This window comes from Uranotaenia lowii, chromosome 2 (genome assembly GCF_029784155.1).
Source record: "Uranotaenia lowii strain MFRU-FL chromosome 2, ASM2978415v1, whole genome shotgun sequence".
In the NCBI taxonomy this organism is placed as follows: Eukaryota; Metazoa; Arthropoda; class Insecta; order Diptera; family Culicidae; genus Uranotaenia; species Uranotaenia lowii.
The window spans coordinates 351,760,139-351,781,121 of record NC_073692.1 but is presented as its reverse complement, the minus strand read 5'-3'; the positions used below and the strand labels follow the sequence as shown (position 1 = coordinate 351,781,121).

The following is a 20,983-nucleotide window of genomic DNA, read 5'->3' as shown; positions in this document are numbered from 1 at the left end:
TATTAAGTCCAACATAAAAGCGGGATAAAAAATAACTTGATTACCAGTTTTCACAACAACACCTTAAAATATGTGAACCCCAAATAATAAAATTTTAAGTTCCGAGCTGCATTATAAAAATCTGCTACAAAATGTGGCTTCAAAATGAAGTTCCATTGAGATCCTATATGTGTCTGTCCCTTTCTTTTAACCCGTGCGCAAATGACACGTCAACCGGAAAAGAACTTCGAGGGTTTGCAACATTGCCATTTGGACTGAAAAATGCTTTATACATATCAAAAACAGGGAAGCAAATCTAGCAGATCTGATAATCATAACTGGTTTATCACTTGTGTAATACTTAGCGTTAAATATGAAAACGCGATGACTTCTCATCCCATTCCAATGCTGATCAAGATAACTCGTCCGAAATAATTTTCTCTCAGTCAGTTCTAGTTCTGAAATTTTTTTCCGACAAAACGTGAAGCGATCATGAGAACAAACGCACAGAGAGTGGTTTTTCAAGCTATTTACGTCCATTCTGACTCTCCGCACCCCTGACTCCATGCCAAATAGAGAGAAATTTTCTCTCGTCCGGGAGCGAGAACTTATCCTTAAAACGTTACAAGAGATTTTTTTTTGTTTAGATTATAGTCGCTTTACTATCTTTATGGCATTCGCGACTTTATCAACGTTGCAGTTGGCGGATCGTTATTGAAAAACTTATCCAGTACAACTGTGTTCGAATGTCAAAAACAACTCTATCCGAGATGCCAGATGAATCGTTGACGATTTGTAATTAGGAAAAAAATGTAAACAAAAAGATGAAAATTTTCGATGAATGTAAAACTCATTTTACTTAAGGGTTTTCCTTCGGAAATCTCTGAAAAAGTAAGTAGAATCAATTTCCAGGTCTTCTTCTAGTATTTCAAACATTTAAAAAATATATTGATAATTACTAAGCAGTAGATTGAGTTTCAAAAACTGGTGTTTTTGAAGTAGTTTTTGAATGAAAAAGTGATATTTTCACAAATACTTATCTACATTTATAATAAATGTTGAAGATATTTATGAAAGTTTTGTTTTGAAAAGCATTATAACAAGAAAAAAACTGATTAAAGAAATTGAAATTCTTACCTGTTTTCTGTTAACCAAAGTAACAAATTTGAAGGTTTTTTTTTTCTGGAACCAATGGATGGAGATGGAAGAAGATTTAAAATTATTTAGATTTTTCAATATATTTTTCTAAGTGTCGTATTCCATTTATGAAAAATGCACTTCTGAAAGGTCTGATCTTATTTGAGAGCTGTTTGCTCACTTTACATGAATTTTTGTAAAAAATTAAATGTTGTCCCGTCGGCGTGACTTGGAAGTACCTTCTCATAACATACCATACCATACCATAACATACCTTCTCATAACAACCTTGTCAAATAATTATTCCAAAATAACATGAGGAGCTGATTCCCTTTTAATTATATGTCTGTTCCCATAAGCTTCTCAAATGCTCTAAACTCTACTATCGAGGATTTTGTGGCGCTACTGTTTGTCGGTCATCGATGATTGCGGATGACATGTGATGATGGTAAACACGGTACAAATGTTAACATCATCACACTCTAAACTGAAACTACTCATATTGAGGTAAGCAGTTACACTAAGTACTTTCCGGGTTTGGGGAAGTGACAAACAGCTATCGCTAATGCAATGGGTTGTTGTTTAGGGACTTGACGAATAAACCTGAATAAAGAAGATAACTCTTTTCTATCACTGAAAAAAATCACTGAAATCTTCTATGAATATTTCATTTCAACACAAATCTATAAAAACATCAACTCAAGTATTTTAGAAGTTAAGTTTCTTATCAAAAATCATTCTACAATTTAGTGCATACAATTTTCAAATGTTTGCGAAACTGTTTCAAGAACATTTTCAAGTGCAAATTGACACACCTTAATGCAAAAGAGCACATCGAAAAACTGCATCCGAAAACCAGTACGCCTCATTTTCGCAAGGGAATTATCGAGAAAAATTGAACACAACGGAAATTAAAGTGGAAGAATAAGGAACAACAACCAGCAGAAGAGCAGATTCAAATAAATATACGACCGGAGCATAGTTTTAATATAAACGTAGGGGCAGCGTAGCGTAGCCCCTCCATCAGGATCCGGAACATTCCCTGGTCGGGGTTCCATTGGAGAAAAGCTTTTCTGTATCCTGTGGTTCCTTACAGTTTCTATGTGAAGTAGGACGATACAATGCATGGCAGGAAAATCCGTTCCAGCAGTCAGGCAGTGACTTCCAGGGCGGAGAATTAAGACTTCCACTTGCACTTCCGGTTGGAAAATGGTTTGAGGTTCGATATTCGCAGAAAGAAGGATTTTGCTGAAACGAGCTGAGTGCTACCTACTTCTCTTTTTGATTCATCCGTTTTTCCGAAGTCGGTTCTGTTATGATTGGATTGTTGGTTTTGGATGTTACATTGTTTCTTGAAAAGAATTTAATCAAGTCTGTCTTTTCGACTAGTTAGGGTTGGCAGCAGGATTCGGAATTTGAAAATTTTAAAATACATGTTCTGAAATTGTTAAGCTCTATTAGAAATATTAAAATCTGAGTTCTTAACTATTATATTTGATTTTTAACATTATATTCTTAATTTTAAAGTTCTGATATCTGAATTCAGAATTTCGTAATCTGGGTTGTAGATTCTAACTTTCAATTTAAAACTGTGAATAAGAACTTCAAATATCTTAATTCTGAATTTCGGAGTTATGTATTTTGATTTCTAACCCCAAATTATAAGTTTTGGTTTCAGGATTCGATATCCCAACTCCAGAATCCTAAATAATTCTGAGAACTTTATCACACAAAAACATTCCAACGAATATGTCCGATCAGACTAAAATATCACCAGTCGTCGTGGTTCGAAGCCACACATGGATATAAAAAAAATAAACATGCCCAGTAATGGACTGAAAAATAGCACAAACTTTTCTCGGTCTTTGCCAGTCGTTAACTGTAGAGAGAAAGAAATTTTTAACCTTCATTGAAGTTGTAGTTGCAAAAATAGAAGCAGTTGGTAGTTTCTGTTACTGCTGTTGTGTTGTGGTTTTCCATTGTTGGAATTTATCCAGTAACAAAAATATGGCCCTCTGTTAGAAATTGTCCTTTTTAAATCGGAATGAGAATTCATGCAATTCCATTGACTTAGACTTGAAAGCGTCCAGTCATGTTGTATTTGAGAGAAATCATTTTATCATGATTTTTGGCGTAAGAATTCGTACGTTTCAACTCAACTACGCTGCATATTATTAACAAATCCTAAACTTTTGATTTGTCTTCTCATTGCTACTATTGGACATGTGGATATAAATTTCATTTAATTTCTCCATTGACAATGCGGGTTTGCGGAGTAATACAGTATGACATTAATACAAATGACATTTACTCATGAAATTCATAAAAGCTAATTATCCAAATTCTTCATTGAAATGTCTATCTACGAAAACGAAGAAAACCTGATATGATCGCGTTGAGCTCTAAATGATGGCTTAAGTTGTTGTTTGTTTACCACAACTATTCGAAAATAAATGATATTTTGAACCGTTTTTATCTTAATATTTCATCAAGTAAACATAACAATATTTAAAAACATCGTCAAAAGTTCAGTTACTCTGTTTTTATCTTGCTGAAATAATTGATATTTTTCATTAATATTCTTTACTAACAAAACAACACTAACTAACAAAAAACTGTCCTTGTATTCAAAAGAAAATAGAAATAAAAAGCGCATAAACATAGCAAAAATGAACCGCTAATAAACTTGAAAAATTAATACAAAGGAACAGACTCACCGGGGTAAGTCAAATTGAAATGCCGATCCTAGATGTTGGTGGAGTCCTCCAAGAAAATGGCGTAAAGCTTCGGGGGCTTTCCGAAAATTTCAAGAATTTTGATTTTTTTTGTGATGACAGAAAAAAACGCGTCCACTTCACTCAGCCACAGCTTGCTAAATCCTTAGTTAAATCTTCTTCATTTGTTCTACAAACGGTAAAGGATTTTCTGTTTTATTTTATTTCAAAATTTCAGTTATGTTTTGCGCTTTTTAAATTTTTTATTTTATGGAAACAATTTTTTTTACTCTTAAATAATTTTCCTCACTTTTTCATTGTTTTTTTCCATTTTATTCAAAACAAAAAAAATAACACTAAATTGACCATTTTTCACCTTGGTACCGCTTTTTTAACCTGTTATCACTAAATGATCACATTTTTTCAATTAATTGCTCATACTTTAACGTATAAACTATTTTGTGTGATTTCTATCTAATTTGACAATATGATTCAATTTTCATTATACTTTTTATTGTCATTTCTTATACACTTTTCTATCGTTGGTAAATATTTCATGTACTTTGGTCGATCTTTTCGTTGAATATTTTATCACCCATTTTTGTCTACTAATTTTCTTAAAAAAATAGACTTGGCTCAGTTATTTTATATAAACAAAAAACCAATTTCTTTGCTCTCTTGACAAATTTTTGAAAAAAAGATTGTTTCCTCTTTTTACCTTGTTATCAGATTTTTACAGAATAACTGTTTTAAAGTTCTTGTTTGTATTTTTACTTTGAGAGTAAGCAATGATTGTTCTATGAAACTTTATCGAAATGAAAATCGTGACTCTTTGATTTAGAGGGTTGCTAGCGAACCGGGAAAAACTTTGGAATTTCATCACGTCATCAGAAAACCGGGAAAAAACCGGGAATTTTGGAACTTCACCGGGAAAATTGTCATGTTTGTAAATTTTTTATAATATTCTTAAAAACTAATTCTCAGATGTAAGAGTAGTTTTTGACAGTCTCGACATAGATTTACCTCATAATTGCTTTTTTTTCGTTTATTAGCAAACAAACGAAGTTAAAATCGCTTTTTTTTTAACTAATTGCAGAGCAAATATGAGGCGCCTAATTTTTTCGCTCTCCACAAGTGTACTATACACTTACAAGTATAACTCTAATGTTATAAATTTAGTAATTAAACTTTAATCGAAAAAAACTAAAAACAAAACGTTTGGTCACGCGATGATACCAATTTGGTCCAACGGTTTCTGTTTGATATGAAGCGTGTCGAATTTTTGTGTTTCTCGGCGTAGATTTTTTTTGCGATCCTTAATGTGTTACCTAACAATCTGTTATCGAGTTTCCGATTACAAGTTTTAGTTTCCGACGTCAATGATTCAGTGTTCAATATGCATATTTCATAAAATCATTTCATGCCAAAAGCCTATGTTTTGGAACACTAGACATTTCTAAGCAAAGTTACATTCTACAGACGAAAAGAATCTCTTTTTTACCAAAAAATATATTGTTTTCAATGTTGTTGTGTATTTTTTTTTAATTCGCTTGAAAAAAGAAGCCTTATAACCTTTTCATTTTTCCTAAGTTGAACTTTTGCTTAAAGTTTCCTACGCTGAAATATGTCTTATGTAAAAGCTCCTGTCGAAATTTAAGGTCTTTACTCTGATACAAAATAATATCTTACATTCAAATGATTGAAGTTCAGCCCTGTCTTATTCACGGTTTTTTTTAATATAATTTCACGAATCTGTAGTTTAAGTGACTAGGGCACTTCTAAAGTTGTTTTTTAATTTGTATATTTTTTTTTCTAAAACATGTCTTTTATTTATACAAAAAAAATTGATAACTGCACTAATATAATAACTAAATATTTTCAAGCAATGTAATGATTTTAAGTTTTGTCAGACAAATCCCTATTCAAGTTAACAAGCTGATTTGATATTATGTTTTGATGTATTTTCTACATATTTCTCAACAAACTATACAATTTTTTCCTACAACTCTTAACAAACGGAAATTCTAGAAAAACGGAAATTCTCATAATGGCTCAAAACAACCAAGATCAAGTTAACTGGACTTGTTTTTACATAATTGTTGAAATTATGGAGCAAAACAATGAATAGATGCAAATTTCGTTGGATTCATTTAAAAAAATCAGCTGTCAATTTGATACGAAAATACTACGTGTAAATGAAGTCGAAATATATGTCATGATTTTTTACAAATTAACAAGTTTTGAAAAAAAATGGTTAGAAATTTGAGGGCTTAACATTGATTTTTTTTCTAATTCACCATGACTGTATATTCAAAAAACTATAAAAATATCGGAAAAATCATTATTTTTAACCGGGAAAAACTTTGGAATTCCAAAACGAAAAATCGCTAGCAACCCTGGATTTAATCGTTTTCATTATTTAACATCTTTTCTTGATTTTAACTATTATTTTGTCTTTAGTTCTCGACTTTTCTGAATAGATTTATCATTTCTTGATTTTTGATTGCCAATATTTTTATTTATTATTAATTTTTAAAATCCTTTTCGATTATTCTTAGACGTCTTTTCAATTTTCTTCTATACTCTATTCTTCTATACATAAATAAATTTTTGATAATTTTTTTTTTCAAAAAATTACCTCTAACCTCTTGTAATTCCCTTTTGATTCTAACCGATTTTAACAGTATTATAGTTTTTCTTGGGTAATTTTAGATTGTCTAAATATTGTTTTTTTACATTTTAAAGACATTTTTTGATCTTCTACTGCAACCTTTTTTGCCTGTCCTTCTTTCTTCTTTCTGACATTTAAACTTTTTCATATTACTGTCGAGGCATTATTGATTTTTTTATTTGAGTTTATTTCGGCTATCTTGTGGCTCAGTTCTTATAGATTCATTTTCGCATTTTTAAACATTTTTTCTTGTATTTGCAACTTTTTTCCCAATACGTATTTTCTTTTTATTTTTCATTGCCGTTTATTTTCTTACCCAGTTGATATCTAGGTACACTTTTTTCAATTTTTACACTTTGGATCTCTATTAATTCATAGAAATTTAGTTTAGCTTTTTTGAATTTTCTATAACTTCTACAGTACTCAATATTGCAAATTTTGTAATTATTTTTGTAACTTAATTGTTCAAGAGCAGTGGCTTTCAAACTTTTTTCCTTTACCGCCCCTTTTTTTGCTACACTTTTTTGCTCAACGCTCCCCTGAGCGAGTTTTTGAAAAATCGTTGGAAAGGATGCTAATTGGCATCGTTTCAAAACCATAAGTTTTTGAAATTTTATTGTAGTATAATTTGAAACGTTCAATGAAGCACATTTCAAAATTGTTATAATTAACTTGAACGGCCGAAAAGCCAACGCATAACCATCAAATGTAGCAAGAAAAAACTTAAAATTTATTCAAAATGAAATGCTTCAAACTTCAAGACTAAAATTTGAAAATTAGGATTTTTCCAGGACAAATCGACTTAAAATTGAAAACAGAAAAATTAACAAATAACAAACCGCCTGTCTTGATTTTGGTAAACAGGATTCATTAATCATTAAATTTGCCTTTTATTAATCGCAAAATAATTACTGTAAATTCGGTGAAATAGCATGAAATATGACCTAATACATAGTATTATCTCTTGATAAAATAAATTTCAAACTTTTATTTATGACAATTGTAGACTAAATTGCCGAATAATCTTGGAAAATGGTCAAATTTCATTTTTTTTATCAACTGAATATAGAGTCAACAAATCAGAACTCAAAATAAAAGTTCCCTCCGCTTGTTAGTATTCTTCTTTTTCATTCCAAAATTCTATGACCAAATATGTGTCGCCTTTTCGCATAGATTCTATTCCAATTTTTTTTCGAATTTTTTAAGACAATACATTTTAAAGATTTTCAGGAATTGCCACCAAATTTTTTGCTTTTAAGTACAAACCAAAATAAACTTACAAAACCAGCTCAATATACAGATCGTATACGAAATCTGTCACAATTTTAAAAAAATTGCCTTTTAGTGTGACATACAGAGACAAAAAAAGTTGATCTGTAACTCTGTAAGTTTACAGATAATTTGATTTTCAGAGTTCTTCAAAGTCGTTTCATTGTTGAGCTCGTTGTCATGTCAATTCTAAGTTATTCCGTTATTTGTAAAAATGTGAATTAAAAATTGAGCTCTGAGCCCTTTCAATGCCCCCCAAATTTCAAAGTTGAGATAAAATTTTGATTATTTTTATCTCTTTTCGATTGGTTTTTCACTCTTCTTTACTCTGTTTGTCTCTATATGACTCTTTTTAAAACTTTTAGCGTATTTAATTGTAATCAATTTTGTCTCTATTTTTTAACGAACACAAACACATAGAGCAGGCATGTCAAACTGGGGGTTTGCGGGCCGCATGCGGCCCGCGGCCTTGGTCAATGCGGCCCGCGTAGCCCCGTTTTAAATTTTTACAAAATTCCCTACTACACAGAAGTACGCTGGCTTTCCTGCCACAAAATATGAAAAAGATTTTTTTTTGCTACGAGAGGAAATAATATTATTTTTGGAAATGAAAGGTGAACCTGTTGAACATTTTCAAGCAGACGACTGGGTTCAGGATTTGGCATTTGACGTTGATCTCACTAGCCACCTGCAGGATTTGAACTTAAAGCTTCAAGGAAAAGAAAAAAATATCATAACTGCTTGTGATGATGTAAAAAACTTTCAAGCGGAGTTACGGTTATGGATCAACCAAATTTCCAAAAACCTTGTGCACTTCTCTACGTGTCAAGAACCGAAAAGATCAAATGAGGCTGCATCATTTGGTAAATAAGTTCTTCACCTAGAATCATTACTAAATGCATCCGAAAGCCGTTTTCGTGACTTTAATTCATACGAGCAAGAATTTTCGTTGTTTGTATCTCCATTTTCGTTTGATAGAACTGCAGTGCGATTCTTTATTAAAACGAAATACATTGAAGTGGCTGTACCAAAATTTTACAGCTATTTGCCTGAACGCTACGTTGAGTTACGGAAATTTGTTGCCAGAATTCTTGCTATTTTTGCAAGTAGCTATCTACGTGAGCAGTTTTTTCTATAATGAAAGCTACAAAAACTTCTCATCGTTCGAGATTATCTGATAAAAATTTATCATCAATAATGAAAGTTTCAGTGACAAATAAACTTCAACCTAATATCAGGACAATAGATATAATGCATTATAATATAAGATTTTTAAACATTAAAAGCTCACATAAAAATTTAAGGCAAAATTTCATTCCAAGATTACTTATAACTATGCATATTCCATTTTATTGTATCTAATCTCCGCGAAACTAACATGAGCTTGAGCTTGAGCTTAGATAAACCGTACATTTCAGTAGTTGCTACTCCGTGATTGACAAGAACCATCAAAATTGTACATAGATCCAAATAAATGGGGCTTGGGATTAGCTTACCATTTTCTGTGTACACGTTTCGAAGGTTCCTGATCTTATATGGTCAATAACGGCGCCGGCCACGTCCTTACGGTTCATCGGGGAAAGGGAAGGATTGTTAGTTCGACTTCCGTTGCTACTAGAGACCGAATACACCTCTAAATCTCCACGGTCGTCACAGGAAGGGTGGTTTGTTAGTGGGGAAGGTAAATAAGATCTGGATTCCCTTTGGGAAGGGATGTGATCAAAGCAAAGTTAAATATTTAGTGATCGTCGCGTCGCACACTATCGAGTACATCGCGTTTTTATTTAGAGCAAATACGTCCTAACAAACGTGGTATTGTGACACGCGGAAAATGCCACCGATGCAACTTTTACCGCGCGCTCAAAACGAGAAAAGCAAAGCGTTCTAACGTGGCACTGTCATACATGTTCAACGCACTTGGCACATGTTCAACTCACGAAATTTTACCGCGCGTTTATAACGAGAAGAGCAAGACGTCCTAACTTGGCATTGTCAAACACGTATAATAAAAGAGGGATGAATGACATCCAGGTGTTAAAATCCTAAGGACCAAATAAATTTAAAAAAAAAATACACGTATAATGTACCTTGCACCGTTGCAATTCACCGAATTTAACCGCGCGATTATAACGAGAAGAATAAAACATCCTAACGTGGCATTGTCATACACGTACAATGTACTTAGCACCGGTGCAACTCACCGAAGATTATCGCGCGCTAAAAACTAGAAGAGCAAAAAACGTCATAACGTGGCATTGTCATACGTACAATGCACTTGACACCGGTGCAACTTACCGCAGGCGGCAAGAGAAAGAGAAAAAGAGAGAGAAAAAAACGCATCGGATCGCGCCACGCTTGCCTGATGTACTCTGTTCCCAAGCAACTATTCTTCTTTGCAATCCAATAAAAGCTTCAGCAGTAATCTGGTAGTCCATAGATAATCTGATAATAGCAAACTGAAATATAGAAAACACACACACACACACACACACACACACACACACACACACACACACACACACACACACACACACACACACACACACACACACACACACACACACACACACACACACACACACACACACACACACACACACACACACACACACACACACACACACACACACACACACACACACACACACACACACACACACACACACACACACACACACACACACACACACACACACACACACACACACACACACACACACACACACACACACACACACACACACACACACACACACACACACACACACACACACACACACACACACACACACACACACACACACACACACACACACACACACACACACACACACACACACACACACACAAACACACACACACACACACACACACACACACACACACACACACACACACACACACACACACACACACACACACACACACACACACACACACACACACACACACACACACACACACACACACACACACACACACACACACACACACACACACACACACACACACACACACACACACACACACACACACACACACACACACACACACACACACACACACACACACACACACACACACACACACACACACACACACACACACACACACACACACACACACACACACACACACACACACACACACACACACACACACACACATATTCCGTTTCAATTCCGAAGAAAAGATGTCTCTACTATCGGATTGACCATATCGCATTAGCTGTTTCTAATTGCATTCTATTTTCGATGCAAGTTTTGCTATGATGCAATCTCAGACACTTTGAGCTTTTTCAGCTGTACCTTTGTTCTTTAACTTGTATCATAGGAGCTTTAGGCTTGTGTACAAGCTTGGATGCAATATGGACGGTGAGATATTTCCCGAAAGAAACATTTCGCGCTGTGCGACGAAAATCAGATTGGATGAATTTTCAATCTTTAAGTGTAAAATGTAAATCAAATTAAATGGCAAAATAAATATTATCCACTTATCTTGAATCAGTAACAGCATTTTCCGCTCGGCTCCCTTGGAAGTTCCATGTTCCATAACCATTTTCTACAACGCAGCGGGGGCGAAGCCCAAGCCCCAATCTGCTCAATGGCTTCATAATCGAAAATGCACTCCAAATTTTAAAGCAAAATATCACTTCCACAATGCAAAATACACAACAAGCACATAGCACAAATATTAGTTTTAAGCTTAATACCATGTTTCGGAACAGTGTTTAAAAAAACATCACTAAAATTCATAGAAAAATTGAAAAATACGCGGACTAAATCACGGACGGAGCTTCCACTTGGCAGCAGCGTTGCCAGTCTCTTCCGCTGCGTTGCTACCGGGTTGCTACATAAACGCATCCTGTCTAATCTCCGCGAAACTAACAGGTTATGTTTTCTAACTGATTGGCTGCGGCCCTCTACGTCATAGAAAATTTTTAACGAGTTTGACATGCCTGACATAGAGTATCTCTATAACCTTAATGTCTCCTCAAAAAGATTCCTTTCAGGCTGTTTTGGACTCTTTTTAAGTCATATGGTTTTTATTTAATTTTTACTCATTCTTATAGTTTTGCCTCGGTTTTAGCCTTTTTTTTAACTATTGATTGCTTTTCTTTTTTATTTGAAACTTTTAGCGTGTTGATTTATTTTTTTTAATATTAACTCTGTCCATTTTGGTCTCTCTTTGACTCTTCTTAATTCTTCCCAACTCTTTTGATTCTTTCTCATTTTTGAGGATTGAATTTGAGATTTTAATAATCTCAATCCTTTTTTCAATTCTCTTGGATATTTGACACTTTTCGATTTTATGCTCTTCGAGACTCTTTCATGTTTTTTTTTACTCTTCTCATTTTTTACCCTTTCTATTTTTGATTCTTTTAAACCTTTTATTATGTTTATGACTCTATTGGACGGTTACTGCTCTTTTTATTCGTTTTAATTTTGGCACATTAATTTTGGCACATTTTTGACTTTATATAAAAATAAATATATGCTGTTAGAATAGGTTTTGAATATTTTGTGTCTGACTCTTCGACTGTTGACACAATTTTTTTCAAATTTCAATATTTTTTCTAGATATTTGACCTTTTTTTTAAATAGTTTTGAATCTGTTTAGGCATTACTGTTTTCAACTCTTTTAAATCCTTTCGTTTTTTGATATTTTTAAATTTTTATTATGTTTATGATTCTATTGGACTGTTATTACTCTTTTTATTCATTTTAATTTTGGCACATTTTAGACATATTTAAAAAAAATCAATACTGTTAGGATCTGTTTTGAATATCTATTTTTTTATTCATTTCTGGAGTCTTTGACTATTGTCATACAGACTTTTTTTTGTTTCGATTATAGTCGTTTTACCATCTTTATGGCATTCGCGACTTTATCAACGTTACAGTTGGCGGATCGGTATTGAAAAAAATATCCGGTACAACTGTGTTCGATGTTTACTCTTGGGCTCGTACTCGCGGACATCGGCTCAGAAGACAACAGACTTGCCAACTGAGCTATATCACAAGCCCTGTCATACAGACTGATTGTTTAAGATTAGCTTATAATTAAATTACATAGCAATTAGGTTAGGTGACGTCACGAATTGCACATTTAAACTTAGATTTAGTAACATGATAGTCAAACAAGTGAGAAACAGCATTGAAAACTTCACAACATCGAAAGAGGGGGTGATTCCGTCCGAAGACTGTCCTGCTTCTTGGCAGCCAAAACATGGTTTGATTACGCAGTCGGAAAGCTGGAACGTATATGTTCAATCTCTGGAGCAATTGCGGGCAGTCAACGTCATTTGTCAAGATATCGTAGACGAAGGTGCGCTGTAGAAAATTTTTTCTTTGGCTCAAAGACGTCATTGACTGTTTTCAGAGCATACGGGTCCTCAAACCTGAGTGTATTCCGACGCTGGAAGCTGAGCAAAGCAAAGGCTTTGGCTGCAGTGGTCGCGGTGTGTTGAACAAATGAGAGCTTTTGGTCAAACGTTATTCCGAGATCTTTAATAAAGGTTACTCTTTCGAGAGAGGTGTCCCTCAAACCGTAGTCGTAGACAACAGAGGCCCTGGTTCTAAAAAAGGTTATACACTTACATTTTTCGACGTTAACTTCCATACCTTCCATTCTCACCATACTAATAAACGATCGACAGCGCAACACACTCCAATATCGAATCAATGTCCCGGTACATTTTAAGATCATCTACAAACAGCAGTTTCGGCGACTGAAGGAATGTTGCCAGGTCGTTTATTAAAAATCACGAAGATGAGCGGTCCAAGATGACTACCCTGCGGAACACCAGACGGCATGTCAAACACGGAGGAGTGAGTCCCACGAATGTTTATAAAGCCTTGACGATTCAGCAGATACGAATACAGCCGTTTAGTTGGCTTCTCGGGAAATTCATATCGAGCAAGTTTTTCTCTAACGATTCTGTGAGGTACTTTGTCGAAAGCCTTGGCAAAATCTAAGTATATCGAATCCACTTGCAGTTTTTTACCTGTCACAGAATGCAAATCGCTGGCATAGATCATACGGTTTGTCAAGGTTGATCGTTTCTTGATGAACCCGTGCTGGACATCGGTGAGTATTGGAGACGCTGCTGAAGAGATTCTCTAGTATATCAGGACTTCTAGCGCTTTGGAAAAGCAGCAAAGAATCGATATTGGCCTCCACACGGTGAGCATTTCCTGACTTATGGATCGGTGAGATTGATGCAATTTTCCACGAATAGGAAATGTAACTTCTGAGATCGATCGATTGAAAATCATGCACAGCGGTGTGACAAGCGAAGCAGCTATTTTTACAACAAGCGATTTTGGAATCCCATCAGGCCCAGATCCTTTCGAGGGATCAAGAGAATTTAGCACTTTTAGAACTTTTAGAACTAAAAACGGGTTGCGGTACAATGTGGTACAAAGAAGGTGATGAACAAATACGCACACTATTACAGAACTCGTAATTCAAAAAGTAAAAAAGTAAACAAAGCCTACGTCACTTGCCAGAATGTTTATGTATCCTAGGCGAGAATTGTAAACAGCAGTTGGCAATGATTTTTTATCTCTAGTTTTCGCTGGTACTATGGTTGTTTGTTTGAAAATGCAACTGACGTCACGATTTGTCATGGTTACAATGTTTACAAAAAAAAAACTTTTACTAACACTTAGCACGGGATTTCCATCACCACCTGAGGCCTGAGATATGTATACAGGTTGGTTGCGGTAGACTGATGTCATAGCTAGGAAGTGTATCAAAGGTCACAATCAGGAGTGACTGGCTGGGCTATACACGCTGCTAAAAAAATCTGCAAACAAGTCAGCTGACTCTTTGATTCTTGACAATTTTTTTTCTAATTTCTATCTTATTAGATATTTGACTTTTTTTTTTAAATAATTTTGAATTTGGTTACGCATTTTTCTTTTGTCAATCTCTCCTGTTTTCTTTAACCGGAGTTAAAGCATTTGCAGAAAGGCTTTTCCTTGGATCCTTCATTTTTCATCATTGTTAAAACAACACATTCGAAAATCGTCGGGTCCTTTGTAAAGAAAATAGAAAGCATAAACATTCCACGAAACAGATGTCGAAATCTCTGAGGGCGGACTAGGTTTAAATCGTTCCGAAAGAGAAACGTGCGCCAAACGTGGTAATATGATAAATCGAAATTCGATTCGATTCAATGGCCAATCAGATTTTATTAGTTTTGCCGTATTTTTTTTTCTCGTTCTTACGGCGGGGAGCAACATCGACGGCCGTTTCGTTCGCGGTTATTGTCGCGTGATTCGGGCTTAGTTTTTTTTTCGTTCATCTTCTTTGTCCAACAAACTGTATACTGAGAGGGTATCGGCGTAAGTTGAACGAAAAAGTTTTTCCACAAAGACTCGACAATTGCTGGGGTGTGAAGCCGAGAAGATGTGTCTCGGTGAGAAATGGTCCGCTTTTCGCCGAGCGAAACTTTTCCGATAACCATTGATTAGGGCAATAATGTTGAGCTTCATCCTCCGAGAACGCGTAGCGTTTAGTGAGTCAATCGACGGTATTCGGTTTATCTTATTCTTGAAAGTTTTATATTTCTCAGATGTCCTTTGTCAACAAATTTAGAGAGTAACTTTAAAATTCTTATATCGTTTCTGTTTTTCTTTTTTTCCTACAGACACAATCAATCCGGTGGTCCAGCTGGTCAAACATGAGAGTGCAGAAAAGGGAGGAACTGTCGTTCTCAAGTGCCATATTGGAAGCAGTTCGTCAAATCATGCTGGAGGAAGCAATCCGCCCGGTTCCAATTCACGTTTGGATGATGATGCGGTCCGCATCGAGTGGTACAGGTATGTGGGATTGCTGGAAGATAAAATTTATTGTTTTCAAGAACTGGTGTTGCCAGAAAAAAATGTAGTATAAATTTTGGTTTCGCTCCTGTCGATAAAACTTTTTAAAAACTGCATACATATATTGCTGATTCTAGCTAAAAAAAAGTTTTTTTTCTTGGAATTCTATTGATCAATATGATTGTGTAAAACTTTGATTCCTAATCTCAAGATCTTAGTGCATTCTAGCATTCTACTTCTCTGCGAATAAAGAATCTATAAACCAGTTATACGCCTGAACACAAATTATCAAATATAAACCGAAAAAAGACAAAATTACTTTCTTTAAGAGTGGCTCCAGAGAGCGAATACAAAAATTTCTTAAATTTTTAGAATTCTTCTTACTCAGTAGTAAACTACCCTTGCACTGTCTGTACTCTTGAAGAATTTCGGAAACCAGTCAAAAGTGCCAATAATAATCGATAACTACCAAACAATCGATAAAGGGGGGCTCCAGAGAGTAACGATGGATGGTAGCACGAAATGTCCCTCGAGGAGACATTTTTCCGCCAGCCAGACCAATGCATTTTCCTGTCTCCGGAAAGAAAAAGTTCTCGCACGTAAAGGTGTTAGAGCTGAAAATTTAGTGCCCGCGTACAGACACGAAGAACGCGGTGGGTAGAGTCACAAAAGTGATGCAACGAGAGAAATAAAACAAGAATTTCCAACGAATGCACCGGCAAACGGAAACACTTTTCTTCCCGCAGATTGGATCTCTCCTGCGCTAGATATTTTTTATCGTTCAGTCGTGAAGAGAGTAGCATACTGATGAGATAATACTTGGCAAATGTTTTACGTGAACGCGTTTCGCGTTTCTGTTTGTCTAGAGTTCTTTTGTCGATTTTTCTTGGAGAGCTTTTTGATTTCTTGTTTTCTTTGGGAAATTGAATCAAAATATTGATATTGGAGGTAGAAAAAGGATGACAATTTCAAACAATTGAATCTTTAAAAAAATAGTAAGGTTTTCAATGTTGTCATATCCTAGATAGAACTCTCCAAAACATTGAAGAAACCCATAGAAATCGCAAGGATTAAAAAAAATTGAAAAAACATTTCAGGAAAGTTTTTTATTGTATGTATGTGTATGTATGTATGAAAACCCACCAGTGGCTGATAGGTCTTTCGACCCGAGTCGGTACGGGAAGTCTCGATCGCACATTCAAATACTGTTCATGCTTAACTCATCAACAATAATTGCAGTCCAACCAAGGGGTCCGTTACCACTGGTTTGGGACAGGTTTGACTCATCTTACTCCCTTCAAACTGTTTGAAACAAATAAAGAATCCTGAAAAGGTACCTAAGTAACCTACTCATGATTCGAAATTTGCCGAGATACTCCGGCTGGCTTGAACCCACAATCCATTGTATATCAGTTTTCCGATCGTTTGATGTCCTGTCCATTCCCCCCACTAAACCCAATAATAGAGTTAAGCTATTTATTTAACATGAAGTTATTTATATCATTGATTATTATTTAAACTTTCCATACCATCAATACTAAAGAAATTATTACAGATACTTATCTTTGTGTAGCAAAATATTGTGATCTTCCAGGTCACAGTAAGCCGTGATTTAGATGACATTTTGAAAACCGCATGCACAGAAAAGGAAAACAACTGTTTCCAAGCTTCACAAATTTTGGTTTCATGAAAGTGGTTATTGGAACAAGCAAATGTCCACACATACTGTTTCTATACTTGAACCACTTGAACCTTTGACTTCCCTTGTGAGCATTGATCACTTAATCATCATCACTTAATAAAACTTCCATTATCAAATAGAACCTCCTTTAGAAGACCATTGCACAAAAATGTTTATCTGTTTTAATGGAAATGCTTTCAAGAATCACGTTAGAGTACCTTCTCTAAGCTCGTTTCTATCCTCTCATAAAATGTATTGGTCGCCGATGTTGTTATCTTCCCTATCAACTAAAAGAAACGCGCCCGAAAACAAACTCAAAAGTAACTTATAAAACATAAAAAATTTACGGAGCTCGAAAAAAAACGCGTGCGATGCTCGAAAGTCATCGCCTACTCCACCAACATTTCAGAAAAGAGTTTTATTGTAGAGAAATTGATAATTCAAAAAGGAATTGCCATCATATCCTCGGAAGATATACGCTTAGTGTGAAGTAAAAGGAATCTTTTCGAGGAAACATCAAGTTTCATTGAGAACATCAAGTTTAAAAATGGAAATGAAACTCGAGAATTGAGGATCTAAATTGGTATGGTATTATTCCTGAATTTATTTTTGATGAAAGCCGCTATGATCATTTAATTCCGATTTCGTAGAAAACTGAAACAAAGACTCATTCCAATCCAAACCACCATTGTTAGAACAATAAAAATCGATCACGTTCAGGTGAAATTAAAAATCAACGAAACAGCTAACATCTGAAGCAAGAAAAACGACCACCGGAACGGATCCATTAAATGAAAGAGAAAAATCGTACGTGCCCGCCGCTGAACAAAGGCCAGCACAAAGGTAAAACATCACACAAAAAGAAAATCACCCCCATATCCGTTTCCTGTCACGTCAAGCCAGGCAGTTGCTGGGTGATTTTGCTTTTGTTTTGATTATCTCTAGATATCTAGGAGATGAGGACTCGCTTTCATGAGTCGTCATATGTTTGGAAGGTGTTCGTCAATTATTCTCTGCAGCATCTCCTCCAGGATGATTCGAAACTCTTCTGAAAATGGGTGGTGAAGCAATTCGCGAAGCTATTGTGTCTGGAGTTCCTGTGATTCAGCTAGACACTCATCAATGTAACCGCCACATCATCATCGTCATCATCAACACAGTCATCATGATTGGTATTGGTTTTTATCGTTATTCGAGTCAACTATTTCGACCAGGGAGGCCAGCTAATATGGGTTAAAATGGTCTTGTACGTAGCAATTAATCGTTTGTTTGTTGTGATCATCGACTTTTTAGGTAAAAATTTCAACAAAAATAAGCAAGTCTTAAAACGAATTTTGTAAGATTTTATTTTCAAATTACAAGGCAAATTAAAGTAAGATCAGAATAATCCCAAGAGGATTTATGTTTAATGTTAAACAAAGGTGTATAACGTACGACACTTCCTCTTCAATAAGTTACAGAATTCAAATTAGTCAAGCCTCGAATATACTTCAAGAAATTCGTATTGGATGATCGTCAAACAACTAAGAAAAATTGTAAAAAAAAGTATTTGTGATTTTCATCAATTTCCAGATTTAAAAAAGACATGTGACACGTTTCGTGGGGTTCAGGAAACCTATCCTGAACTAAATAAAACAATGATGTTCTCTTCTAATTTTCTGGATTTATTTTTCTCGGTGATTTAATAAAGTAACTGCCGTGAAGTAAACGTTTAGATTTTCTTATTTATTTTCGACCGTCTTCAGAAATAATCGTTATATAAAAAAAACAAATGAAAAACTATTAAATTTTATTAACTTCATCATCTTTTATGATTACTATATTTTGTTGTGATAACTGGCATCCCTGAGTGCGCTAATCAACGCATACCATTACAATGTATTTTCGTACACACCTTCTGTGTGACGTATATTGACTCGATACCAGTTACGAGAAATCAGCAAATAAAATTCCACGCGTTTTTATTCGACCTCCCGGTTTTTTACTATTTCCACGCGAAAGATAATTCCCTGCGTTGGGTTCTCGGGTCGTGGGCATCGACAGGTTATGGGCCCAGTCGAAAATTGTGAAAATGGATTGTTTCGGTCGAAATAAGTAGTTTTTCGGAACGTTCTTTGTTTGGTCGCGTAAAGTTCCCGGAAAAAGAAAATGGCGGACGCCGGAAAATTTTCTATCGATAAGTTGAAGAACGGTAACTACGCCACCTGGAAGTTCCAGATGGAAATGTTGTTGGCGAGAGACGACATTTGGTATTGCGTGGTGGATGTCAAGCCGGCGCCGGTTACAGGGGCTTGGATCGCAGCTGATCGCAAAGCGCGAGCGACAATTTGCCTTTGTGTTGATCAAAGCCAGTACACTTTGATCAAGGACTGCGAAAATGCGCGAGCGACGTGGGAGGCGTTGAAGGCGTATCACGAAAAAACGTCCGTCAGCTCCCAGTTGAGCCTGCTGATGAAGCTTTGTGATGCAAAGCTGGAGGAAACAGGATGCGTTGAGAAACATCTATTGGAACTTGACGCGCTGTTTGCCAGATTGGATGGAGCCGGATTGAACCTGGACGAAAAGTTGAAGATTGCGATGGTGCTCCGAAGCATGCCAGCTTCGTACCATTTTCTGATATCGGCACTCGAAGCTCGTCCAGATGCCGATATCACCATGGATCTGATTCGTTCGAAGTTGTTGGACGAATATCTAAAGCGGTTCGATCTAAGCAGTTCTTCGAGACGATGGATAAATCGTTTAGTGTGAGTGTGTCTATGGCCAACGGAAAAGTGAATGCAATAGACAACAGTGGAAAGTGCATCGAAGTAAAACTGGAAAAAGTGCTTTGTGTTCCTGATTTGGAAAGTGGACTTTTATCAGTGAGCCAAATCGCGGATAAAGGGTAAAGTGTTTTGTTTACGAAGGAGAGTGTAAACGTGTACAACGATGATCGAGTGGTTGCTGTTGGAGAGCGCAGTGGCGGGTTGTATGTGCTGAAGCAATCAGAGAGTGTTGCGATTGCTCAGGGCAAGTGTCATACATTGCACTGCCAGCATACATGGCACCGAAGATTTGGTCATCGGGATCCTTCAGTGTTTGATGAGTTTAAGAAAGGTAATCTTGTGACGGGGTTAAAGCTTGTAGACTGCGGAACAAATCTGGTGTGTGAAGAGTGCTTAGAAGGTAAAATGGCACGGTTGCCGTTCCCGGAAAAGGCAAAGCGGAAGACTACCGAACCTTTGCAGCTGATTCACAGTGATTTATGTGGTCCTATGCGGAATGTTATTTCCTGGTGGACATAAGTACTTTCTTCTTAATAGATGACTTTAGTCGGTATTTGATTCTCTATCTGCTCAAAAATAAAGCAGAAACGAAGGACTGTATAAAAAACTTCGTTCGGATGGTGGAGAATAAGTTCGGTAGAAAGCCACAAGTGATTCGTTCTGATCGTTGCAGGGAGTTTTTGAATAAGGAGTTGAAGGATTTCTACAATGCCGAAGGCATAGAAATGCAGCTGACTGCGGGTTATTCGCCGCAGCAAAACGGCGTGGCCGAACGCCGCAATCGATATTTGCAGGAAATGGCGGTCTGTATGCTCCTTGATTCAGGCCTCGGGAAACAGTACTGGGGAGAGGCAGTGGCGGCAGCGGCCTGTACCCAAAACCGATTGCTTTCTCGTGCTGTGAATAAGACTCCGTTCGAACTGTGGTGTGGTGAAAAG

General features: G+C 35.9%; 1 protein-coding gene and 1 long non-coding RNA gene across 2 annotated transcripts in view; one reads left to right on the top strand and one right to left on the bottom strand.

Moving 5' to 3' along the window:
* The window catches only part of LOC129746554 (tyrosine-protein kinase-like otk), a 215,391-nt gene that overhangs the window by 99,434 nt on the left and 94,974 nt on the right, over positions 1-20,983 (top strand). Inside the window, exon 4 of the mRNA XM_055740249.1 lies at positions 15,428-15,599. Within this exon, the coding sequence (XP_055596224.1) occupies positions 15,428-15,599 (172 nt within the window). The remainder of the gene's footprint in view (positions 1-15,427; positions 15,600-20,983) is intronic.
* LOC129746555 (uncharacterized) overlaps positions 14,916-20,983 on the bottom strand; it is a 102,829-nt gene continuing 96,761 nt past the window's right edge. Inside the window, exon 4 of the long non-coding RNA XR_008737316.1 lies at positions 14,916-15,612. This is a non-coding gene — a long non-coding RNA (uncharacterized LOC129746555). The remainder of the gene's footprint in view (positions 15,613-20,983) is intronic.